This window comes from Anser cygnoides, chromosome 8 (genome assembly GCF_040182565.1).
Source record: "Anser cygnoides isolate HZ-2024a breed goose chromosome 8, Taihu_goose_T2T_genome, whole genome shotgun sequence".
NCBI lineage: Eukaryota > Metazoa > Chordata > Aves > Anseriformes > Anatidae > Anser > Anser cygnoides.
The window spans coordinates 26,989,104-27,015,687 of NC_089880.1; the positions used below are offsets into that span (position 1 = coordinate 26,989,104).

The following is a 26,584-nucleotide window of genomic DNA, read 5'->3' on the forward strand; positions in this document are numbered from 1 at the left end:
TGTTATTTTAGGAGCTGTTCATGTACAGTTAGACTTTGTTAGACCTCAGTATAAGCTGCTTGCTGCTAGCTTTTTAACCCATATCCTCCCTTCGGTTCAATGAGAGAGCACATATGCGTGACTCCACATATCAAATCTAATGATGACGGTTATCTTCATTTTACTGCTTTTCCCTCCCTTGCCACTACCACGTTCAGAAGACACTGATAGCACAAGGCGAACCACGGCAATTTCTGCAGACATCCAGGAGACCAAATATGAATTTCTCCTTGGCTATTGACAGGAAACCACTTATCAGTGCTACTAAATAAAATATATATATAAAAAAAATACAGTATGTAAGTTTTATGATAAAAGTCCTACTAAGTGCAGAACACTACTTTCTGCTACGTGAGTTAGTAGTTTCCGTTTGGTTAACTTCTCTGGCTTTGCTGAGAATTGAGAGCTGATACCAGCACTTGTTGGCTAAAGCTTATTACATAGAGAGGGTTTCTTGAACATCAGTCAGGCTATGCAGTATTTGAAAGCAGAAGGAACTGCTTCTTCCGCAAATGAGGCATTGACTATATCCATCTGAAGCAGTACCTAATGTTTCCTAAATCTTAGGCCATGGTGAAAATCCTTGATCTGTGATTCCATTAGGTATCCACTATTTTCTTGTAGGTGAATACACTGAATTCTAAAGCTGCTTGAGAACTTCTCACACCAATTGTGCTTTCCCTAATTCATTGTACTTAAAGCAATTTGCCATTCTGGAGGGCTCCTTCAGGAGGAATGCAACAGCTTCAGTAGAAGCAATGGAAAGGTTCTCTAGCCTGAAAGACAATCCCATTACAGATGTTCCAGATATCAATATATTAGCTGCAGCCCACACTGACACCACTGAGTTTCTGATCACTAGCCACAGAAAAGAAACAAAATGAAATATACTCACGAACAAAGGGTAAAAGCAGGCAATTCAAAACGTATCTAAAAATCAAGTCTGACATACAGCGGTAACATACCAGATCCTCCATGCATCCTTTAGCAAGCAAGGTTTTATTCTCCTTTAGTGAGTTCAGAATAGTACAATCCGTAAGACCTTGCTGCATGAGGAAGGTGATGTTTCCTCCTGGTTGGGAGCGAAAAAGTCAGAGTGACAGCACAGACTACTTGGTAATGACCAACTACAAGGTCCCCAACTGAAGCTGGAGATTATGTGTACGATACGATGGGTGTTTATGTTCGACCAAAGGTGACTATGAAAATCTCTGGATTTTCATCGCTGCAAAGAACCAGGGAAGTTGACTGCATGTTGCACAATACGGCCTTTGTGCAACGCATCTAAGAGCACAGGCACAACTCAGTTGTGGGTGAAGTTTCAAAGAGCATTTCCGTGGCCTTGAGATGAATCTACAGTCACACGGATTGTTCACTTTCTGCAAAGTACAAATTATGCTAATTTTCATGGCATTGCTTGCTCAAAAGATGCTAAGACTGCCAAAATGTTTGAAAAGGACACAACTGGAAGAAGAGGCGTTATATGCATGAAATAGAACAAGAATCTTTTTTATTCTATACAAAGAATGACTGAGTTTTTACACTTAAGTTTTGATGTGCAATATGTAAATAGCATAACTGTTCGTATTGAATTGTATCTGAATTGAGAATTTATCTGAGAAAGTCACTTTAAAAAATGCATTCTTCACCTATAATTTTAACTTGGGAAGACTTTTATAAAGGGTGTCTATTTTTAATACAATGCAAGTTCTCACTGTTGAGGAACTGGTGGTTCTGTCTCCTTGCATATTAATTTGCATTATAAAACAATGTCATTTCTTTAGAGGAGGTAAAAGCAGAGCTACAAACTGTCAATTTTCTCTTCTGCTGGGAACAATCACTTCAGAAGGCATATTCACTGTGAGGTACTTATATATGAATCTTCCTGACAAGCATCTCCATTGGAGAAAAAGGACTGTCAGAAGACCTCCCGTTGCCACATACCAGAACAGCTCATGGAGAAGAATCGCCTTCAAAAGGGAGGTAGAACTGTGCCCTCAAAAAACACAGGTGTACAAGCAAAGAGCTAGCCTGGAGAACAGTAAGTACAGTGCAAATTTGTTTTACGTGTGACTTCACCAGTTTTGCAGAAAAGCAGCAATTATATGGCAGACAGCAATGGAAAGAAGAGCTAGCCTGTCGCTCTATTCTCAATGCCCTACTTCCTCACAGGTTCTCAAAAAACATAATAAAGAGCAAAAAGAAAAAAGATCTCATTTGTAAATGGCAGAGCACCCTGCCAAGAGAGCCTGCTTCTGCTCCAACCCAAGCTTCTCAACGCAGGAAACATTGCCATATGGTCTCTTTAAACATGGACATCTCAAGTAGGACATCTCTAAGAACAATCATTTTAAGAAGAAATTGACTGTCACAGTAACTCTGTATGGCTGTGCAGCCAGTGGAATATTGCTGTTTCTTAAGTGACCTTCAAGGACTTGTGCTTTGAATACGATATAAACTTCAAATCATATTTGTTCTGACGGCAGAGCTGTTTCCTAAGGTCCTCCCATTTTTAAACTTGTCAAAGAAGAGATGCAGTTTTATACTGCTACCACCTTTTTTTCCCCCCCTCTCTAAAATCCTTGGTAAATCATTCAGGCACTACAAGCAGCAGACTTGACATGAAGACAAGATTAAAGAAAATGTCAAGATACTTGCATAAGGGAGAACATTTTCTTCACCAGCAAGTTTCTTACAGCAGCAAAAAAGCAACTACTAAAAGCTAGTAAAGAGACATTCTATGCACAATTGAAAATGCCCAGGATTGAGAGCTCCTCCCTGCTGTGTTTCTTGTGCACTGAGATTTTCTCACATCATTTCAAGTAGAGACTTGGAAAAAGAGAAGCTTCCTTCTCAACTGCTAGCAGTATGAATTCAAATGAATGTTTAAAGCTCACTCTGATTAAATCTGTGAACCATGAAAAGTTTAGTGTTGCTTTTTTTTCCACTTGTTCCACTTTACGTTCTATCTTGCTTAGCAGATGTTGTGAATACAAGAAAGAAAAGGCACATGATTGAAAAGAGAACTACACAGATGTAAGTATTCAAAAAGCCACCGCTGAAAAAACAATATTTTTATGGGTTATAGTTGGTTTGAGGTTTTTTTTTGCCATGTTATCACATTGGATTAATGTTTTATGCATCACCTTTAAAATTTTAAATGATTTGGTTTCTCAGTGACTTGAAAGAGAAGGAAAAATAATTCTAAAGTGTCAGTAATTGTCTGCACCAAAGTTTGCAACAAACAGCACATCAAAGAAGAAAAAGTTACGACACTGCTGAGGCTCCAGAGTGCATTCCATTTTCTGGGGAGGATTTGGCTTGATGCAGGGCAGCTTGAATTCTGAAATGTGTTCTCGTTTCCATGGAGTAATTCTTGTAGTTATGTCTAAAACAAAAGCAGATCCACTCTGATGAATATATATATATTTAAATATTTTCAAGTTATCTTTATATTATTGTTCGAAGTAAAACAACTGTAGACAGCAAAAAGCCTTTTCTTCACAAGCTCCTTTGTTGCCTACTGTAAAATACAAGGCATGTGTTTCTGGCCAAACAATGTAGCTCTTTGTTCTTTATTTGTAGTTCTACTGTCTGGCAATTACCAGAAAAATATAGCTTAATAAGAAATTGAATCTGTTCCACTCAATCAAAATATTGAGTCCATATTAAATATCCATAACATCCACTTAGTTTACATTCAGAAATTAGGTCCCAAAGTATGACTGATGAATTTGAACACCTATTTTCATGATTTTTTTCCTCATTTTACTAAGATGAGGAACATGTGCTAACAGCAAGGATTTAAACATTTTGCAGCAGCGATACGAACCTTTGCTAGGTATGGTAATGACAGGAATGAGACCAACAACCACTGATAACTGCTACGCAATGTACAATGAACATTGCATTTCTAGATTATTAAAAAGCTGAATAAATTCGTAATTCAAAGATGAAGTTTTAAATTGCCTACATTTGGTACAATGGTAAAAAGAAGATGTATGTTTCAGTGATACAGTTTATTCTGGATACCTGTAGTTGTCTACAAGCTACTTGCCAAATCATAGTAAAACAATTTAAGAAACATAATAGAAATAACATCCAGGAGAAAAAAAGCTAAGACTTCCAAGACTTCCAAAGCAACAGAGGTGGTATCTGCTGTTCCCAGGACCACAGGGAAAATGCAGACCTTACCAGGAACTAACATTTCAACTCCTGAAGAATGGAAACAGAATCTAGACACCAATGAGGATTAGACCATCTAATATTCTTTTAGCAGATACTGTCACCTTTACAGAAATGTTTCATCAAGTATTAAGCAGTCTGTATATTTTAAAAGCATTTCAGCTCAGAATTCATAATTCAAATCAATCATGGAGGCAAGCATCTGCCACTGTGGCAGTGGCAGTCTCTGCGAAAACAAAGGACTCCTCACCCATCCTACACCAGCTTATAATTTTACGTATGCAGCACTCAAGAGGCTGATTGAAACGTGGAAGTGAATGGGTTGTGCTGCATGCTGATCTGAAACGCTTTGGAGATTTTGCTGAAAACTAAGTAGATTTTGTCATGCAGACATTAAAAAATGCCTCTTGTATTTCTCATCAGCAGGATGATATTCTTGCTTATTGCTTATGGTAATAAAAATAGAAATATTTCCATGCAAGATCAAGCCAAAACTGTTTATTATCTCATTCCACTCTTTCTCCTAGAGTTGAAACATTCAAGCCAGCAGCAGTACGTGGATTTAGGTCAAGTAAATCAAGCATCACGCACAAGCAGAGCACTCATCTCCACTCCTGCCAACAGCAAGCATAATTTTGCAATCCTGAAATCCACCACAGACAATGTGTTCTCCCCCTAGTGGCTGAAAAGACACTCAGCATTTTTAGCTGAACGCTTATAAAACCTGTGCATTCTGATCAAGTGTATATAATGCTACAGGTGGTAACTTAAAGGTTGAAGTTTTTAGTGATCGACTGAAATAAGACAGACACCCTTTTTTTTTCTCCACGATTCCATGAGTGTTTCGAGCATAACAAGCCCGAGTATTAGCCTTTCAAACACTGGGTAACGAGATTTTTAAGAGCTGCTATCTGCTGTGCCCTTCTTTAAGCCAACATCTTCCCTTGAGGGGACCTGAGCTACACAAGCTGCCAGGTGAGAGGTGGGAAGGCTGAGCAGGGACTGACAGCTGTACCAGACAGAGTGAGAAGCTCTGAAGCAGTAATTTCTAGGCTTCTTTTTAAGATTTGAGCAAAGAAACTGAGGATTTGAGGCAAGGCGTGCTTTGAGGAATGTGAAATTGACTGAAACAATTTCCATTGCGTTTTGCTAATGCAATTTTTGCTATTCCTAATAACTTCCATGAGCCCACAGAGAATCAGGCTCATGAGCACAGGAGATTAAGAGCTGCAATATTTTAATTTTTGTGTTGACAGGCTTTTGGCATCATCTTCAGCAGACTGATTCACCACTCTTACATGTTGGACTGACTTGGACAAAAGCTCAAGAGAAGAGCTCTCTGCGACTTCTTTGAAAGTTGGGGCCAGAGATCAGTTTTGTAGCAACACACCTGCAGCAGCGGCTGGGTGTGATTCTGCACACTTGGAAACGTGCAACATCTGGCCTCATTCAGCATCCAGGCAGAGAGGTGAACTGCCCTGCGGAAGGATGCCTGAGGGAGATGAGGGTTGTTTGGCTTGGACTGCCTTTTTTTTTTCCTTTTCTTTTTCTTCCCCCCAATAGAAATCTTGGCTCAGCAGAGAAGCAAAGACTGGGACAGAGTCAAAATTCTATTTTGTTGATTGTATAATAAAGAACATACATGATCCAGTCCAACTATTCCTGATAAACCTACTTGGATAGAAACACCAATCACAACAAAAATAGCAATGGCAGGTGTTTCAGCTGTCTTTCAGATGCAGACGAAAGAACACAAAGATAAATGAAAACTGAAACATCATCTTCAATGTATTTCATCAAGGAAAAAAAAAACAGCACTGCTAGCCATCAATCTGAGTAATATTATTTCAGCCCTAACACAGAGCTTTGATTTCATTTAATACATCTTCTATGGATAAATAAATAGACTACAAAGATAATTACATTTAGTTACACATGGATTATTCCTTATGGAAGCCCTTGACATTCATATTAAGATCTTTGAAATTATTTTTGCTCTTATCAGAATGGATTGGTAACTCACAGACTGAACGATCGGATAGTGTCTACTACCTGAAAAGGCCCCAGCCAAAACTAGGGCATGTCTGCTTCTGCTGAACAAAGGAAACAATGAGTTTCTGTAGTATTAACGTGTCTGCTTCCTACCCATCAGTAAAATAACATACTGACCCATCAGCAAAGACTTTTCAATTGCTTACTTTGCTCTTTCCAGTAGTTTTATTGCTTCTTCTCTTCTATCCTGGTCCAGATACAGTAAGGCCAGCTCCAACAAGGCATTTGGAATTAGATAATGGTCATATTTTATCTTCTTCTCACTGCATTGGAAAAGAAATAGCCTCAATATCTTGAAATGATATATTATTTCCTTCATTTAAGAGCTCCAAACACAAATAAATAGGAGATTAGCTAAGATCAGAAAGAGCAATCTATCTTCATTACAACACTTGTTGTGTTCTCTACCCAAAGCTACCTTCTGGGTTATTAAAAGCGTACTTTACATAACTATCCTATACAATATGTTATATCTTGGGATTTAAAAAATATTCCCTTTATTATAAGGGAATTATTAGAAAAGGTGACAATAATATGAGCTCTGTCTGTGTGAACTGAGAAAAAGAGATCCCATTCACTGCACGATGTATAGAAGTTCCAAGTACAATTGTGCTGCCATCTGTCTCTGCAGACTGCATTTGGTTCTTTGAGCATGGCTTCTTCATGACTGGTGAGAGGAAAAGAGGGAGAAAAAGCAGCAGTATCTCAAAAATTTTATGCATGTATAGCCTCCAAAGAGGAAAAAAATATCTTAGTAAAAAGTACAGAATTGCAGTTCTTCCTCCTTACATAGCTAACAATACTGGCAATCAAAATTGTGATATCGAAACAAGTGAAATAAATACTAGAGATACTGTAGTCCTCCCCTTTCTATTCACATTCAGGTTGCAGTTACTTGACAGTTACTGAGAGATTCAAGAGTTCTCCTGCACAGCAGGTATGACAACTTACTTTAAGTAGATGTAATTAAAATGGCCTTCTGCCTCTGCAATCTTGCCCAAATGCTTGAGGCATAAACCCTTTAACAGTTTTATCACGCACTGGTCATCTGCTAGCAATTCCGTAGCTGCAAGATGAAGCAAATGGCACATTTTAGAAAACTTTAGAGCACTGGAGACTTTCCTCCCTGCGGGGAAACTTGCACAGGTAGGTGTAAGTAAAATCTCTTTACTGGAACACAGGACAGAAGGAACTGAATGATCCATTAAGTTCATTCAGTGCAGTTTCCTGCTATCACAGACAAACTTGTATCACGAAATACTAATAGGAATTTCTGCAAAATGTGTGATACCACATCCTGAGCTATTGAATTTCACCTTATGTCTACTACTGTAGTCTTTTATCTAGTTCTTCCTCTGCCACCCCAGCTGATAAAATGCTGACGCATTCTACATGGAACAGTTGTTCCCCTTTGGAGGTCTTGATCCAATTGCAGTCACTTGTATTGCTAAATCCAAAAGAAACATCTATATACAATATATCACCAAAGCAAAACTGAGGGAAGATGCCCAAAGACTATACAGCACACTAACTTAGAAGGAACAGGAAAGAGGGCAAAAGGTGACACACTAAGTATGTGCCCGGTCAGATGTCTCAGGGCCTCAGAAGAGTTATTGCATAAGAAAAACAAAAAGCAGATCAGTTATCTCTCCTGGACATCTGTTCCATGAACATGTTCATATGCACACATCTCCTCTACTTATAATACAGCCTACAAACTGCCCCCAACTGTATAAAAAAATCCAAAACATTTATGAACCTACCCTAGACACAACTGTGCATACCAGATTTGCATTTCGAGATGTTATTTCCGTTAACAGATTTACATCTTATTGGTGTAACTCTGTCACGTGGTATTGTTGGTGCGTTTAAAATATATCGCACTTTTCAATTATGTGTCCTTAGAGTGTACTACAAACATGAATCAGCTTCCACAAATCCCTGCAAAACGTCAGCCTTACTCACTATTTACCAACTAAGAAAAAAAGGAATAGCAAAATAATTCATTTATCCAAAATAAAGTAGCAAAATGTGTGACGAAAGGTGAAACAGACAAATGACTTCTAGCAAGATGTCACCTTCAGTGAAAATATTTTTGTTTGTTCTCAAATAATTAAAAAGGAGACAGCTTTAGCCATTTTTTCAAGCAACTCTTTCAACTCTAGAAGAATACTTGTGTAACAATGTGCACAGGAAGACCAAGGTCCTAGAAAAGACTGCAGTGCAGTGACGTAACCACATTCCTTTGTCAAGATGGGATCGATACTTTTGCAGGAAGGTGGTATGTAATAAGATCAACTATTTAGTAAGGGGAGACTTTGTGATTGCAGACTGGCTGCACTTCTGTAAGAGTTGGGGAAGGTTGCCGAGAAATAAATGGCAATTCAACTTTCTCATGGATGGCTAATTAACAGACTGACAAAAGATGTGGTAGCAGAGCCTGTTCCAGGTCAATATTATCCCCTTTCTTATGCTCCTTTATAGTGCAAAGGAAGCCAATCCCTGATATCTCAGTTTTCAACACACAAATATCATTCAAGTCCACTCCAAGGACACTCCAAATATCACTCCAAGGTCACGTCATAAGTTGACAGCACTTTTAGAACAGAAGACTGACACTCGTCCATTCCTATTTATCCTTCAAAACTGAAATACGGTATCTAAGGATAACAAAGCTTCATGATCTAAGTAATCAAGTCAATTCATATGCTGATTTTGATCTACCAAAATAAACAGTCCTTAATACATGTCATAAACTATTCCTAATACACATCTGTGGGCGGAAAATAGCTTGCTACTATTGTAAGTTATTGCTATGATAAACGAGGAAAATTAGTCCTATCTGCGCAAACAGTTTATGGTTTCATAATCTACCTTCCTCCTATGATCAGATTAACTTTACTAACAAGTGTCTCTCTTTATTCACAGATAATATCTTTAGCTATTGCGCCGTAAAATACCTGCTTAAACCATATCACTGATTACCTGGACTTCTTGCCAATGCTTCTTCTGCTTCAATTAAAGTCTCTAACATGCCTTCTGTTAAGTTGGGACATTGTCCAATTACAGCATAGCCATTCCAGATATACATCATTTCCTAAGGTCAGGGAGAGAAGACAGCATTGTTAATTACAGTACTGGATAAACACAGCTATCAAATACTTGTTATCTCTGTATGATGAAAAAGTTACAGATTTCTTAGCTAAAAACTCAGTTCATCAAAACACATTTTCATTGCAAATGGAAGCTAGTTACATTGCTTTTCAGAGCAAATTAGTCCTGGAAAACAACTGAAGAGCCATTTACTGCACTTGATGCCAAGGAAGATGCTTGAAGAGAATGCCAGCACAATCGCACTTATAGATGAAGGCAAGTACTAACAAAACAGACAAACATAACTTTAACAGCACATGACTATCTATCCTTTTATTAAGGTCTCCTCTTGCTTTTCAATTCTAGCCTAGCCAAGGCGGTGATAATAGTAAGTAGTTATAATGTATTGCTTCCAGAGAAAAGTAAGAAATCTCAAGAAACCAAACAAAACCAAAACTCCCAACCTTTAAGCCAAGCTTCAAACAAACCAACAGAATTCTAGAGCTGAACCATAAACCCCTTAAATTCTTCAGGTTTGTTTGACATTCCCACAAACAGTAACTTCTTTCATAATTCAACTGTTCTTAGGGTAACTTTAACTAAAAACTATTGTTTTAATTCCTGGTTGTTATTAGGGTTCTCCCTTAGAGTACATCACCAGACCAAATGTATTGAAGCGGCAACTGCCAAAAGCAATCACAAAGCTAATGATATAAGTTTCTGTAGTATTTCCCAGTGGTCCTCATGACAAGTTTATTTTATTTTATTTTTATGACCTAAGCTGAATATGATAATTTAGAGCTTTTCTTTAAAGTTTCTGTACAGAATAACTGACTTCTGGAGCTACTGTACAACAAGATGTCAGGCTACAATAGATGAAATGATGTTAAGTCTGGTCACTGTTGTTTCAGCGTTGCTTTCCATGTTACAACACTGAAAACTGGTGTTGAACTTACTGTATCTAGCGTAGATTTATTACCATGGTTTAGATTCAGAAATACTCGAACTATATTTATTCTAGGCTAAATATTTAAGACTTCTCTCCTCTCAGCAAGTCCCTTCACATTGAAAAGAAAAATCTTAAAATGGGATTCTGCACCCATTCCACATCCTGAGTGCTTTCAACTGTTCAGCTGCGGCATCTGCTGCCTCAGAAATGCAACTGCAGCAGAAACAAAGACTGCAGTGTCCCCACCACCCCAGGGAAAGCCTTTAGCACAGAAACCCATTTTGTTAAAACTCCATTAGAATAGCCCAACCAAACTCCAGGTGTGTATATTTATTTATTCTCTACAATCTCTGAAACCTGAAAGGCAAATCAAAGTAATCTCATCATTTCCTCTCATTTCAGACTCATGACTTGGTTGAAAGCGGCCACTAGTGAATACCCATGCTGTGCTGTACCTTATCTGCAGGAGACTATGTTTGTTCAAGCAGCAGTGTGTCACATAACCAGCTGGTAGGCTGAGAAATGACTACTCACTGGTGTCTCCAAGAGGATCTCCTTGCTCAGGCATTTTCTTAAAGAGTATTTACTAATTATCCATCTGTTTCTCAAATAAAACAGCTCAAGGCACTGCGAATGTTAATGCCACTGAACTTGGCAAACCTGTGGAGTCAAAATCTTTTATGTTCTTTTACTTGGTCTTTCCAGACAGATTTTTGTAAGTGCACCATGTGCTAGGCAATGGGTGCCTTACGCAGTTGATCTTACCTGGCCATGGGGAACTAGCCAGCACCACAGGCAAAAAAAAAAAAAAAAATTAACTGTATGCAATAGCTCTCTGGAATGGCTAAAGAAACTTGGCTGTGTTTCATCCTACCACCCCTGAGGTGCTTTGGAGAGCACCACACTGCAAACATTCAGGGGCACATTAAGGAATTGCTTACACGGAGCCCCCAGTTCTAGCATTGGTTTCTTGATTTTTTCTGCTCTCTTGTACCTTAAAGTCTTCTTTTAATAGTCTTAGTAATTGACACATGACAGAAGAGACCAAGGGCAAAGTTCCTCAAAAGGTAATTAAAAGAAAGCTGATAGGAGCATGCTAGTCCATAGCTAGAATAATGAGTTACACATGCAACACATTTATGTGTCACAAACAACTGGCTTAGTTCCCTGTGGCTGCTGCATGCCCCAGTTTTACAGCATTCCTTGCATTCATTTGGCTTTGTTTTGGGAACATTCCAGTCTCTTGCAGAGGTTTTACCTTAGAAACACGGAAAGATAGTATTCTAATTATCTTGGTTTTATTTCAATAAATTAAAAAAAATGTAATGGGTGAGGGGCAGGGGGGCAGAATATTTCTAACTTACCAAAGGTGGAACAGGTAAAGGAACGGGGTTTGAAGAAAGATATCGTCGAGCTTTCCGAATGGCAAACTTTTCTGTAGGCAGTGATTTCCCTGCGATTTTCAGTTTCAAGCTGGGAACAATCCTGAAAGTTTTTTTTTTTTTAAAAAAAAAAGTAAGGAATTTTTCCTCTATGAACCTCTGGGAAAACAATATTCAAACTTTAAAAAAAAAATCTAAGTGGAGAGAACATTAAAAAGCTGCTACACACCAGCTATTGCTGTCTCTAGGTAAGCAGAGCAATACATATTCACAAAAGCTGTCTTTATGCAGGACATACATATCTCTTTTAAGCTTCCACTTTAATCAAGCAGCAGAAAGAAGGACTCTTCCCCACCCAAAAGAATAAATTAGGTGAGGCACCTAACTTATAAATGGCCCATCTTCACAGACTGAGAAAGAGGCAAGCTTGGCTTTTGTCAGTGTTCCTCCCATTCTCCCAAAGACCAAACTGATTCCCTTTGCAATGGATCCCAAATCCAATGAAATCTGCTTTTAATAATTATCTAAGATATGGAATGCCTGAGAAGTATCAATATATTTTAAGCACATCAAAAAGTGATACTGAAATTTTATAGACATTCTCAGAAAAACAAAGTAATTAATTTTGTTTGGTACAGCAGAATTTAGGCTTTTTTAAGCTTAATCATTAGAAATATATTAAATTACTGGGTCAGTAATGCAAATATTTTCTTGCACATGTAACTATTTAATATTGGTCTCAGTCTCAAAGCCCAAAAATCAAATTGTCATGATTTTGTCTCCATTAGCTGTTACAGGCATCTATCTTGTAGCATAATCCATTAAGGCTTTCAGATCTTACATGCCATTTTGATTAAAAGAAACAACTGAAAAAGAATGTGAATGGTACATGCAACTATAGTAGCTACTGTATGGCTGACAGAACTAATACCTGTCTCTAAAGTATTTCCAGGCCAGTAGAAATCTGCTGTCTGAATTCAGGGTCTTCTTTAGTCTAAGGGTAATGTTTCATTCTTCAATTTCTTACCAATTCCAATGCTATTTGTGCTTATCTTCCAAACTGCACAATGAGTAATTTTGCCTCTTTTCCATATATACTGTGACTTGATATGAAACTGTTGTAACAGAGTTAGCAAATTTTACCTAAATAATTCAACTTCGTTGTCTCCAAAAGGACTGCAGTCATCAGGTCCAAACATACTGAGATAAGCAGCTTTCATATAAATATAGGTAGCCTGCAAATGCAATCAAGAATATCTGTACAGAAAAATGAATTTACAGCATCACCATTATTGATTTAAAGAATAAAACAGCAACAAAGAGGAAGAAGTTGCTGCTTTTGCTCACAAATAGAAATAATCTTCAGAAATTTTAATCAGGAGATAAATATTTTCAAAAGTAGGGTAATTTTTAAAAAATCTTGTATGCCTTTGTTTTCTTTATCAGCTCATGTTCACATTCCAAGAACAAGTGTACAACTACGTATCATGCTCGTATGAAATAAATTTTTGTATTTCTCTCATGAATACACACTAGAAACCTTATGAAAAGGTTATGCTTGGAGAAAAAAAAATAAACAAACCATATGGTTTGTGTATCCAGTCACAACTTGGTAGCATATCTCAAATATTAAGTTCTAGAAAAAGCACAACAGTTTTTTAAAAGGTTTCATTATTTCAGATTATGAAATGTACTGATTTCATAGGGACTTGTGAGCAATTATATATTCAGCAACCAAGGAAAGCAAAGCAGCAGAGGACATTTCAATATTTGGAACAGCAGAGAATGACAGTTGTGAGTTCTTGAGCAGTCTCGAAGACTGCTTTAAGGAGTCTACATTAACCGTAAGTTTCAGGAAAAATATTTTAAGCTTTGAGTATCTATTTGTAGCAGAATATAACAGTCCATTTATGTGACCATTATCTACTTAGTTCATGTAGTTAATATTTTGCTCCTATCATGTTGTACTTACTATAGGTTACCTATTGATAAGAAGCATCTTTGCTGCCTTAAGGCCCGTGCAATAAACTAAAGAACTCTTCGCACAGTTTAAAAGAACATACATTAATATTAATCCTACAGCATTTCAGGATATTAAAGCTTCTAGTCAGGTAGTGGTCCACCACTAAACAGAAGTCCTGTGGGAGCTATTCAGACCAATGCATCTGGCTGAGAGCGTTGCTGGAATACCCAGGGGCACGAATCCCTGCGCCAGATTTTATCCAACTGGAAGCACTGTGAGAGCTGCTCTCATCTGGTTGTTTGGACCTTATGTCAGTTTTGGTTGCACTCGGCCAACATGTGCAACTCTACCAACATGTGTAGTAGAAAAAAAACCAGAGATATGCTTCAATATACACACAGTGTCATCACACTGAGGAGAAACAAACCGGTGAACACCAGTTAACCCCACCCACCCACCCACAAGACTTAAAAACCTTCTGACAGATTTCCCTATGATTCAGGTGGAAGGAGAGAGGAAATTTACCAAGGTTCTGGACTTGAAAACTTCTCATTTTCAGATGCACAGGGCAAGGTGCTTCTTCTAGTTGCATTTATTATCCTAGAGGCACCATCACGGCTAATCTCACTCATCACCAAAAGAGCTTATAATGTTAAGAAAGAAATGACATCTTGCCACTAACTGCAATGTGTTGACAAAACAACCTGTTAATCCACAGCAGAACATCTTTAACAGGCTGTTTTTCATCTGCAAATGTGGCCCAAAAGGTTTCCATTTGCCCACAGTCTGTTCAGATTTGAATGTTCACAACACACATTGTTTTGAAAAAGCCACAGCAGACCAGGATTTGTTTTACGATTTTCACCCAGCTCAAAGGTACAAAAAGTCAACTCTACTTGATTAAAAGTTAATAGATAATACAGGGCCTTACACCTGTCACTAAATGTTTCCTTCTTGTTCTGCTTAACTTACCTTTGACCAAGTGTTTTCTTTGCTTAGCAGATCTGCATAAAAGAACGCCATCTTCCACTGGCGCTTGTAGGTGAAGCACCACATGAGCTCCCAGTAACACATGTGATGAAACTGCTTCCAGTACTGCTGAGCCTCGCAGCATTCTTCATACCTATTAACTGCCTGAACATAGAGATTTCCAAACACTGCCTTAATCACATGTAAATGCATGTACACCAGAGCTGTAATAGACATTTGGTCTTCATGATCTGCTTCCATAGCTCCTGCAGTTTCCAAATTAAAAACAGCCTAGTATTCCCCCCAAGATCATGTCTGCTGGCTTCACATAAGAGATCCTTGGCTCCACAGGCATCCTGGGGTTAGCAAGTTTACCCTTGCAATAGAGCTCCCCATTCTTGGAAGTTTTATATTCAGTCGTAAGTACACGCGAAATGAATGGATGTCCCTAGGGAAACTGGGAAACTAAAGTCAGAGGACAGATACTCAGCTGACATTTGTCATAACTCCAAAGACTTCAAGGGAGCTACAGCACTGCACATCAGCTGATACTGTGTCTCAGAATATTTTTGACGTGCATTCTGCAACACCCTAATTCTTGCAAGTCTTGTATGACTCTCCGTTCAGACTTAAGGCAAATGATTACCATGGGATGTTTCTAAAGGTACAACTCACTTTGGGATAGGAAAGACAATGACAAAACTGTGTCATTAATAGTGGTGGATTAGGTTATCACCAGAAATCAAGGGTAATGATATGAGCTGGTGAAACAAGCTGGTCAAAATAGTTTTCAAAATTCCTACTTGCATTCATGAGCTATAAATTACATACAGGCCAAAGAAACAGGAAACATTAACCAAAATGGAAACATTGTTCCTGTAGGAGTTTTTCTGAAGCTTTTGAGGCTTATTTTTTCCAAGAGCAAGTGGATTACTTACCGCATCAATATTACCCTTCAGTGTTTCTATCCTGCCTGCAAAAAACAGGAATATGGCTCCCTGTAATAAATAATAATAAAAATACAAGTATTCTTTAACAGTTTTCAAGCTGACCATACATTCTAGATCTTTGTTATTTGGCAGGGAAACATTAAGCAATCATACCAATCTGAATTATGATTCATTTTACCTTTGGATAGCGAGCCAAGTAAGGTTTAAGTAGCCTTTCTGCCTCCTCAACATTTCCTTTTCCTGTCCCTAAAATGCATAATAATGCAAGTAATAAAAACAGTAAGAAAAAAACACACACACACACACAAAAACACAAAAAACAGGAGGGCAAGGTACTGATTAGCCATCCTCATCTGGCTGATACAGAAGTTCCTCTGTCTGTTAAGTTAGGTATAAATACAGTTTCACTAAGCCAGCAAGCAGGAAGATTCAAACAATATTGTGCTCAGTGACTTGAAAACTCATTTATGAGTAGACAAACACACTTTGAAAAAGGTCTAACAGTAGATAACTCGGAAGTGTATTCTTTCAGTGAGAAGCTATCAACTCTCAAAAAAGACCGATGATATACAAACACAAACAAACTATTCAGGAACTCATCTCACTTATAGCCACAATTTCAGCTTCCCAGTTAATACACCTGATTAGAGAAGAAAGATTTAATTCTCATGACTTCTTTTGCTACCCCCATTTTCTCCTTTGTTATGCATTACACAAACCTCCATCTTGAAGATTAAGATACTCTCTGGTTATGATCACTACTGTAAAATCACCCCAAAATGATGTATATTTCATCTGAGTGTGAACAAATATTTCGCCAACAAATAGGTGTTGAAATCATCTTTTTCCCCTTTGTCTCCCACAAGAACTAATCAAATCCAAGAGTTATTATAAACAATCTTACCTAACACAAAGGTCATGAAAGTATGATAGCAAAGCAACAGCATGGTACACAGCACCGACCTAAAGCTGTATGATGACGCTCCTTCTTGAAGCTGCAGCAGACCATGCTCCTGTGCAAACAAAGGTGAGGAGGACAAAGTATTAGAAAAGAACCAAAGTTATTTTTGATATATATATATATATTTACCTTTTGCAATGTCATCGATAGGTTGCTCACTCTCAAATTCCCAAAATACACTGATGTAAATTACTTATATAGCAATCAGAGAGATTATACTAACAGTTTTTTATGGAGTAACTGCTTAATCTCTGGAAAACATCCTGTGACAGAGCAGCAATTTGTGATTTATTACTCGGTTAAGGTAAGAGAATGTGAAACAACTTATCACCATCACCCAAGTGCTGCTAAACAACATTTCAATAATGAAAAAAGCACAGTTTTAAAATGCCTGGCAAATAATATTGATCGTCTTTGTGCAGTGTGTCCGTGTTTGTTGTTATTCACTGCAGGAGCAAGTTAAAGACATCAAGGAAACAATATCTGCAACTAGCAGGGCAAAGGATAACAGTGCAAAAGAATGTCTGTAAGTATGTCAACAAAAGAAGCCTTGCAATGGTGCTGGCCCTCTACCAGAGGTGGGAAAAATATCATGGAAAGAAGAACGTTCCTGTTCTCTTTGGGAAGAACTACAGCGATCAAGTATCGTGCTGTATTCATATTCAAAGGGAGCACTAAGGATTCAAGCTCCTGAGACAACAGTATTTACCAATCCCTTTCTAGGACTGGTTCCCTGGTATCAATGGCAAGAATATAAATATACAAACATATTAACCATGAGATTTGCTTCCTAGTAAACACACACAGTAAGACGTTCGCTTTATGCTGGGGAAAATTCTGTTTAAAAGTTGCACTATGACTGCAATGGAAAATTACTGGAACATGATGTATACAACTATAAAGACATCCATTCAAACCAGCTACACTATAAATAGGGACCCTGAGGGATGTCTCTGGAGCCACTGCAGAAGGTGTCACAGGGAATACTCAGCGCATGATCTCAACACAGATTTTCATCTTTTGTGTGTCCTTGCCCGTGGAAAGGTGTTACACTACATGACCTTTACCATTTACTGGACAAACCCTGAAGCCTGTAACCATATTCTTATTTTGATCATAAATTTATGTTTTCACTTAACTAGTGTGGTTATTTTTTTAAATGTAAATACAGTTGTTTTGAGTTTTAATAAATCTTTATTTATTTATTACTGTTATGAGGAAAGTAATAGGTACCATTAACACACCTGCAAGAGAATTAGTATGACATCTAGTCTGGATAAAATAATGAAAATACTGACTTGTACATCACTTCAGAAGAAATTCAAAAGACAGGAAAATCATTACTGAAAATCAATGACTTTATGGAAAGCAAGCACTCTTGAAATAAAGCCAACTTCATTTTCGGCTGAAAGCAGAAGTTTGATTGATACAAATAACTAACAAAATATGATACACTCAGCTTCTTCCACCTGCTCAGATGAAAACCACGAATATTTGGATTTTTTTTAAAAAGTAACACTGTTGTACTGCAAGGTAGAAGACAAAACATTTTGTGGAATGAATTTGGCAGAAAAAAAAAAAAATCCAAAGTAGACTTCCAAAGTAGATTTTTTAAGTGAAAAATCTTCAGGACGGATGTTTTACTGAGTCTTTACAGACATCAGTAAAAGGCCTTACAGTGTTAGATATCTTTCATATAATATAAAAATACATGTAAAATGGCTGCTGCTCATATTTGTGAATAGCACTAAGAATGACAGAGAAACAAACTATATTAATTATATAAAACAATTTACTTGTCAAGTTGATCTCACTCATGTATTTTAGTCCAAAAAATGTATTTTAAGATAGCCAAAACCAATATTAGCGTCTGTATGAACAAGAAAGGCAGCCCATATCCACCCCATCTGGGAAAGTTTTAACTGTGAAGAAAATCTATTAAGAAATTGCCCATGCTTTAGAAAAGACAGCTGAAAATCTGGCATACATCAGCCTAAATTCTTAAACTGAGTGGTTACGCAGGTATGGGAAGCTCACTGAGCAAGTTAGTTCACTGTCATGTCTATAGCCCTATTTTGTCCCACACAGGTAATTAAAGACTGCTTACATTTCACTCTGCTACTGGAATACCCCAAACTTTCTATACTAAAATAACAATATAATCAGTAAACACAGTTAAAAAAAAAGAAATCTAGAAGTGGTTATTACTACTATTGCAATGCTTGCTTGTAGAGAAGGCTGAAACAAAGCTGCTTCTCCAAAAACACTCTTGCAAACTGCTTTTGTTATGGCAAGATCTCCAAAGCGGGATGACGAAGGGTGTTCCTGAGAAGCACATTTTAGCTACCATGTCCAGCCAGACAGACTCCCCAGGCACCCTTTGGGGCTGGTAGAGATAGATGTACTGGAAGGAATGATTCAGCACAGAAGCCCAAGTCAGACACGTTGAATCACCTTTTTAAGCACCTACTCTTATTCCACAGGGAGCCTACAGAAATTAGCCAGCAAACCTAATCAGGTAGGTGAGGTGTCACGAGCTGGGCAATGCTATTACACCCACATGATCCTCAGGATCTCAGCACCAAATCACAGGCTGCTACTATTTAAGCCTAAGGAGTTACTCTGAACAAATTATACTCACTGGAGCCAGTCAGTATAATCGAGTACATTACACCTAATTGTTAGGACGCACCTTTTAACACCTGTAAATACCTCCCACACCTATGCCACTGGTGACAGGAGCAATGCCAAACCACCAGGATGTTCTTCCAAACAAAGTCTATTGCTACAATGTAAAACAGATGTCAAGGCAGCAAGTATTAATAATTTCTCTAAAATACTTAAACAACAGTAACACAAGATGCAGGTTACCATGAAGGGCGTAAGGTGTAACACAGAGGAGAAAGCAACACATTTTTCTTACAGACAAATGTCATGATCCAATGCAGTATCCCTTACCCTTCTATGCAAGTTGCTCAGAACATTCCATACTCTTTTAATTCCCTATACTGTTGCTACATGACAAGGAAAAGCAGTATCCCATTGATGTGATCCTTGTTCCAAGACATCCAATATTCTCTCATTCAGGTGTCCCACACAAGCAGTGGGGGATTCCCACAGTGAATGTGGCACAAACAAGGACAATGCTCAAAACCATCGTGAGACAGCATATAGGCTGGTTCCTATCTATTTCAGCTGTGGCTGACTAAAATCCATCTCACTTCCTGAAGTGAAAGCTCTTCAATTATATTTTAAATCATTCTTGTTTAATTACAGATCTTTACAAAGGAAGCAAAACAAGGTCACTGTTCATGTCCCATGACTTGATCACATTACTGCAGGTGTAGCAAGTAGGATGAATGATAGCTTTTATGAAGAACTAATTAAACTGGTAGCCTGGGCACTTGAATGCATTAAGTAACTTCAGTTTAAAATTTGCAGGAGACCAAAATGCAAATCAAAAAGATGCTTCCTGGGAAAATGAAATTCAATTTATTACAAATTGAGACATCAAAAATATTCCTCAGCTCAGCTGCTTTGGGAAAAAGCATCCTCCCGCTTCAGAAAGTATAATTTGGAAGAAATTGGTTCTATCTGAAAATTCTTCTGCCTTCCCCTGAAGTCATGCTGCCAGCTGACCCTCTGACAAGCTGCACTTAACTTATGGTGGACCGGTGTCAAACTTTTCTACAGCTTAGCAACACAGTATCTGTAGCATTCTGTAAAGTAAGAATGACAGTACATGTCAGCCTGAGGAGTCTTGTGATCTCACCCCAGCAGTTAGTCACCATTTAGCACAAAATGTCCGGATGGGCCACATTCTGCACCTGCTGCCCAGAGTGGGTAAGGCCTGCCTCCCCTGTTACAGAACAGTGGCCTAGCCAACACATGATATATACCTCAACCCACCAAGAATTTCTTATGAAATCAGGTGAAACTGCATTCCTGTGCCTTGAATTTCAATATTCAGATGCAGGGTCTATGCCATGAAACACAAATAAACCCTTAGTTTGACCAATGATACCAGGAGAAAGGAGCTCAGACAGTGAGCGTGGCACAACTGGCAGTTCTCGGAGCAGAAGGGAACGAGGGTGGCCTCAGGCTACTTTTATACTTTCTTGATCTTATCCTACCTACTATTCTGGGATGCCAGACTGCTGTTAAGTTGATCATGCTGTCCCCAGTGCCCATGAATGGCTGAGGAAGTAATGCAGCTTTGGGCACGTCTTCAATAACTAGCAGACATGACATGTCTGAGAGGAGAGTTGCTAGGGGCAAGTCTGCCAGCTTCAAGGCAGATTAGTTTTGTGGAAGATATCTTAATACAATTGTATATCCACTTCTAATACACGCATGATCCACTCCAAAAGCAAACTGTCTTCGAGTGAAATATAACTCTTTCGGGCAAACCATAAGCAGCTCAAGGCTCTCTTGGCTTCTGCACAGCCTGATGCTCACCATGAGCATTTAAATGAAAAGACTGCATGGTCAAACACTGATGTACTCAAAATTCCTTTTCCTCTGGATGGGGTGCAGCATATGACACACACACTTTCTCTCTTCTTTTGTTACTGTTTCTTTCACCTTCAAGCCTCTTGACAGAGGACAGATTCCTCTTGCAAGCTTTGGAAAACCACCACTGGAAGGGATTATGAATGCAATTGCAATCTTGCTTTTCACCTTGGGCATCTAGTTTCAAACTGTCAAATGCAGAAAGACTTTTCTGGGATGTTAAAATAAATGACCATCAATGAACTTTGATCAAAATGCTTAAAATGCACCTTTTTTATGGTGTGCAGATACCATGTTTTTGCTTAAATTTATGCTAATCTAGGTCATGCTTCAGTCAGTTATTGAAAAACTGGAACAGGAGCTGACTCATCAACACAAATAGCAGCCCACTCATAGCCATACAACAAACCCCAGGGCCAATGGAAAAGAACAGAAATTCATTTAGAGGGAAAATTTTCATCTGCAGTAATAGAATGAGTGTTCAATACAGTATTCTCAGAATTCTGCTGGTACGTGAATTGCCCTTACATTTTCTAGGAGAGTATTTTGCTTTAGATGCATTTTGTTTTCATAACTGACTGGTGGAACTATTTGATTTTTGCCTCTACTGCCTGTGAAACAGCTCCTGGTCAAGCTCCCAGACATTTCCAAGTTCTAATCCATGCTCTGCCAATAGATCCTTGCTTTTAAACATGACATTTTATTTTCAGATCTAACATCCCTCCAATAAACTAATAAAATGGCAATGACGTTCACCCACATGTCACCTACGAGTGCAGCTCTGATTAAAGAAACATTTTTATCCTTGAAACTTGTTTTGAAAATAGAAAACATTATAAAAAAGAGATGAGTTTTAACTTGTTTATACTTTTGCTGTGTTTGTGGGACATCAAACATTTACCTTACCCAGAATTTATGAAATAAACATAACTAGTAGTTCAGGTTAAGTGAACCTTAATTTTTTTTTAATCCAAGAACCCAATTTTTGATTGAATCTCATACTCTGGTGGTGGGATGGGAAATAAGGACAGGTACAAGGTATCAAGGCCAAGATAAAAACAAAAAAAGAAACATAAAACTAATTAATTCCCATCAGTTTGTTATCCTATTTTGAAACAACATAACCACAAAATACTAACACAGAGAGAGTACTTTCTGGGCACTTTCTGTGCCTCTGCCCTACAGAGTAAGTCAGGTTTGTGTAAGCTTACTGCTGCTTCATTGCTAAACAACTGGCCCTAAACTGCATGCACAAACAACGTAGGTCAGACTTGTAACTCTTTGGGCAAAAAAAGCACTTACTCTTTAGGCAAAGAAAATTTAGGTGCCACAGAAATCATTAAAGACATGGAGAAAAATAAATCAAATGAAACTGAAAGTCTTTTTTTTCCAACTGGATGTCATGCAGGAACCTCTCAGGGTCATTCAGATACTCTAATAACCGCAACTATTAAGTAAGATAATTTATAAAAGGCTAAGAATACGATCTTGGCTATGACCTTCTAAGCAGAAGCATATATCAAAAGACCAGTAACTAAAAATAATTAAAAGCAAAACAAAACCTGACTTTGTCAACACCACTGTATTAGCCATTGTCTTGTATCATGTTTCAAAAGTGTATTATCATTGAAAAATGGTATCACAACCTTTAAAGTGTAATAGTTCAGACAAAAATATAAAGGAATACTGGACTGCATGAAAACAGTGTCAGCAATGTACATGGTGTGATACTAATCAGTGTGTTTCAGAGAGTTACAGTTAATGAGAGGAGGAAGAAACTCCTTTCTCTCTTTCTCTCTCTCTCTCAGCCTGAAGGAAATGTACCAACAATATTTATTTCACCTTTACCTTGTTTCCAGAAAATCCAACAAACTCCAGCAATCTCAGAATCCGTGCAGGAAACATGGACAATGTCTACAGAAAGAAATACAACAGTTACGCATTTACAGACTTTCATACCATCAGCCACCCTGTGGTTTGCTACAGAGGACATCCTGTGCCATGTCACCACATCTGACCCCTTGTTTTTCTGACCAGAACACAAGCAACGGCAGCAAATGGTGTCCGGAACAGCATCCCAGGCTTCACTCACGCATCCTGCCCCACCAGCTGTCCTGCCAACAGCCAACTCCCTGTCCTTGGTTGCTCCCTCAGTGCCAATAAAATACTAAATGGAAGTCAACAAGCACAGGCATTTGCTGCTCCTGAGCGAGGCTTCTTCCAGCCTGTCCCAATGGGTCCCTTCTCATGAAGCTACAACCTGCTCCTGTGTGCCTCCCAAGCACTGGCCACTGGGCTAACCTAGGTCACCACCACTGGCAGCTGGGCGCAGGCACTCTGCTATATCATCAGAGAACATGTCCTTAGCCTGTGTCAGACGAAAAAATTGCTCAATTTATAATTTCTCCATCAGGACGTGCACGTGGGCCTGCACACACACAGCAGTATTGGCACGTTATGGGTAGCAGTCTCTTTATTTCTATAGTGTATAACTATCTGCTGCTGTTAGACCAGAGACTGGGATCCTGCAAGTATCAGCGCACACACCTAATTTTAACCCCATGACTAGTAACACCGATGTCCATGGAACTTCTCAGGTAGTTAAGAACATTTTCAGGAGTTTGCAGACCTTGAGCTCAAGAGAAGAACTGCTGGTACATACCAAATTAAATGCTCCAACCCCAAGCTTTACACCTCCCTCAAAATGAAGATGGTTCTCTCCTTTGACATAATGTGGAGACTGTATGAGACTGTCCAGCTCTCTGAAAAAGCACAAGATTGTGTCATATTGTCAGTAAAGAAAATGATTAACACTAATTACAAATCAGTAAGAAAGTAATCCAATTACCTTGACCTATACAGTAGTTCAAAAAAGGTGAATTTGTCATATCACCCAGGTGAACAACACCTACAACATTTTGTTGGATTTATCAACAAATCATTTCTGTCACATTACTATCAACTCAAAAATATGGAGTCCTGGAGATGAATTCCTGTCAAACAGACATAGTCAACTTGCAACCACATTTCTGCCTGAAAATGTTTCACGAATGGCTGTTGGGATTTACTGTTACAAAAAGAGACGATGGGGCAGTGCAGGAGAGAGGACTTAGCAATTTTTTAATTAATTTGATTTGCATTTCACTAATTTCTGGATTATGTATTCCATTTTGTGTATGTTCAACCAAAAGAACATTGTGTTATATATAGGAAAAGACGATTGTAAGAAATTTTAAAAAGTGAGCAGGTATATTGGAAATTATTTGTATTTCTAATCTTTGTAGATCTCAACTTGGTAGTGTCCCTTTATTTACCTATGTAAGCCAACTGGATTTGAAGCTGCTTTTTCCCCAAGCTTTCCACAGCTATGTATTTTTCACATTATTGTTTTAGTTCAATTTGCTTATGACTAGGGAAAAAAAACAACACTCTTTCAATGGCAGCCACATATTTGTGTGCAGGCTGTCACGTTTTTATCTGGTGGTTGTTGCTAATAGATCTAAGACACTTCACTGTAATTGCAGCCTTTACAGTGGACCTGCATTTAGTCACCTTCAACCCACACAAATATGGACACTGTCATCTTTCTCCCCTTCAGTACACTTCTGTGGAACCTGGAATGGATACTGTTTTGTGTCTGATATACGTGACTTTTTGTGGCTTTTCTGAGCCCAAATTTAAAGTCCTAAAATAAAACAAAATATGATGCAAATTTAATTTTCACCTTTTAAAATTATTCATTAGTCTCTACCATGAAAGTTTTCTCTTTTTTTATGCACTGACAGCAAGCAAATGTTTCATTCTAAATTACTATATTATTTCACTCCACCTTTTTTTATGGTAACCTTTCCTCCTTGAGAGTTTCATATCTTTGCAATATTTACCCCTACTGTCTTTGTCAGGGTTGCTGTTGTTGTGGATTACCAACCTGTTCTGTTGACAGCAGGGAAAGCAAAGATCACTTTTTTATATCAGAAATTATTGTGATAAATATTAATCAATCAAAGCAAACAAAGGCTCATTTCCACATTTTTGCTGTAACCTTCTGCACCACACTCTCACCAGGGCTGCAAACAATTATTTCTTGCCACATCAAAGGTACAGTACAAAAATCATAATTGCCAATCTCACATACAAACTTCCCCTTTGTTAAAGTATGTCTTAGTAATATTGAAGTTGTTATTAGCATTCTTTTGAGGGAGACCACCTGAGTCCTACTAGATTTATTACACTTTGTTTTTACATATACCAGAGCTGTTCTTAATTTATTGAGGCACAATAGAGTATGCTTCCCATGGTGTACATTTTAATTTACCTTTGCAGAATTTACTACTGCACTTCAAAACACTTTGCACATGTTGAAAATCTCTCTCCATTACCTCCCAAAAAGAAATATGCTTAGGCAGATGTTTTTGGCTTCTAGACGCTAAGTAATGGACATATTGTGAGTTTAGATAAGCAACCCTGCTTATCATTTTTAATAGCATGCACCTTCTCTTTAGAGTAGAATAGCTGCCATACTTAACCAGATTAAAGGTCCAGCTAACCCAATATTTCACACAGACAGTGGCATATGCGTGGAAAAACATCCTCTATGAATTGTCTGTTCGGGGACTTCATGATGTAGAGAGACTGCATCTGTTCTATCGTGCTAATTAGCCCTGATAAATCTATTTCCCGTACATTTGCTTAAATCTTTCTTTGAAGCCATTTATATTTTCCATTGCAAGCTCTTCATTTTATATTCTCTTGATTTTTAGTTTCATGCCTTTATTATGGAATTACTTGTGCTTCAGCTACTGGATTTGAATGTTCCAAAAAGCTGCAGTAGGAACTACAAAGAAATGCCAATTCATAAGCCTGATGACCTGTTTCATGCCTGATCATATCTCAAGTAGGCAAACTTTGGCAGTTAACAAGGGAAGGGTCCGCTACCACTTCTTCTATTCCCTGTCTACCTGATGTAAATTTAAAATCCAAATCAACCATAACATCAATGCCTTTTGTTTTGCAAAGAAGAAATTTGTGTGGGCTGAGAAAGGCTCTAGATGTGAGGCCCATAATAAAGGCTGCAATAAATATATCAGAAAGTAATTTGTGAATTGGAGAATTTGACCAGCAGCACTTTTTATGGAAAGAGTACACATAATCTTGTCATCACTCTGACATACCTGTATGTTTGGTAACTGTTCCTGACTTTGATGCCTCCTTTTATGAAGCTAACCATATTCTCATCCTGTTGGAAAGGAAAAATGTTAGCAATATGAATTTATAAGCATTATAAACAGCTTCTGTGTTCTGGAGATGAACACATGCCATGAACATAACCATCATTACAGTGACAGTATAATTCTCTAAGAAACAATACATGCATTTATGACTTCCTTTCTATATTAAAATAGTTTTACTCTGTTCATATTATCTACAGACTTTACTTTGATGCATTCTGTGATTTGTATAGCTCCTGTGACCTCTGGACCATTTGAATCTCCCTAATGGACACAGGGAACTAAACTAATGAATAGCATC

The 26,584-nt window shown here is 38.1% G+C and overlaps 1 protein-coding gene across 3 annotated transcripts in view; it reads right to left on the minus strand.

Moving 5' to 3' along the window:
- Window positions 1-1,532: 1,532 nt before the first annotated feature.
- Window positions 1,533-26,584, minus strand: part of TTC39A (tetratricopeptide repeat domain 39A) — a 46,208-nt gene continuing 21,156 nt past the window's right edge. For all 3 annotated transcript variants that reach the window (XM_048062070.2, XM_013176322.3, XM_013176320.3), the window contains exons 6-18: window positions 26,227-26,291; window positions 23,718-23,817; window positions 22,904-22,969; window positions 16,487-16,595; window positions 15,761-15,828; window positions 15,571-15,630; window positions 14,636-14,797; window positions 12,844-12,935; window positions 11,683-11,803; window positions 9,262-9,373; window positions 7,228-7,342; window positions 6,423-6,539; window positions 1,533-3,427 (exon numbers count right to left, since the gene is read on the minus strand). In XM_048062070.2, coding sequence (XP_047918027.1) covers window positions 3,307-3,427; window positions 6,423-6,539; window positions 7,228-7,342; window positions 9,262-9,373; window positions 11,683-11,803; window positions 12,844-12,935; window positions 14,636-14,797; window positions 15,571-15,630; window positions 15,761-15,828; window positions 16,487-16,595; window positions 22,904-22,969; window positions 23,718-23,817; window positions 26,227-26,291 — 1,308 coding nt within the window. In that variant the 3' untranslated portion in view covers window positions 1,533-3,306. The remainder of the gene's footprint in view (window positions 3,428-6,422; window positions 6,540-7,227; window positions 7,343-9,261; window positions 9,374-11,682; window positions 11,804-12,843; window positions 12,936-14,635; window positions 14,798-15,570; window positions 15,631-15,760; window positions 15,829-16,486; window positions 16,596-22,903; window positions 22,970-23,717; window positions 23,818-26,226; window positions 26,292-26,584) is intronic.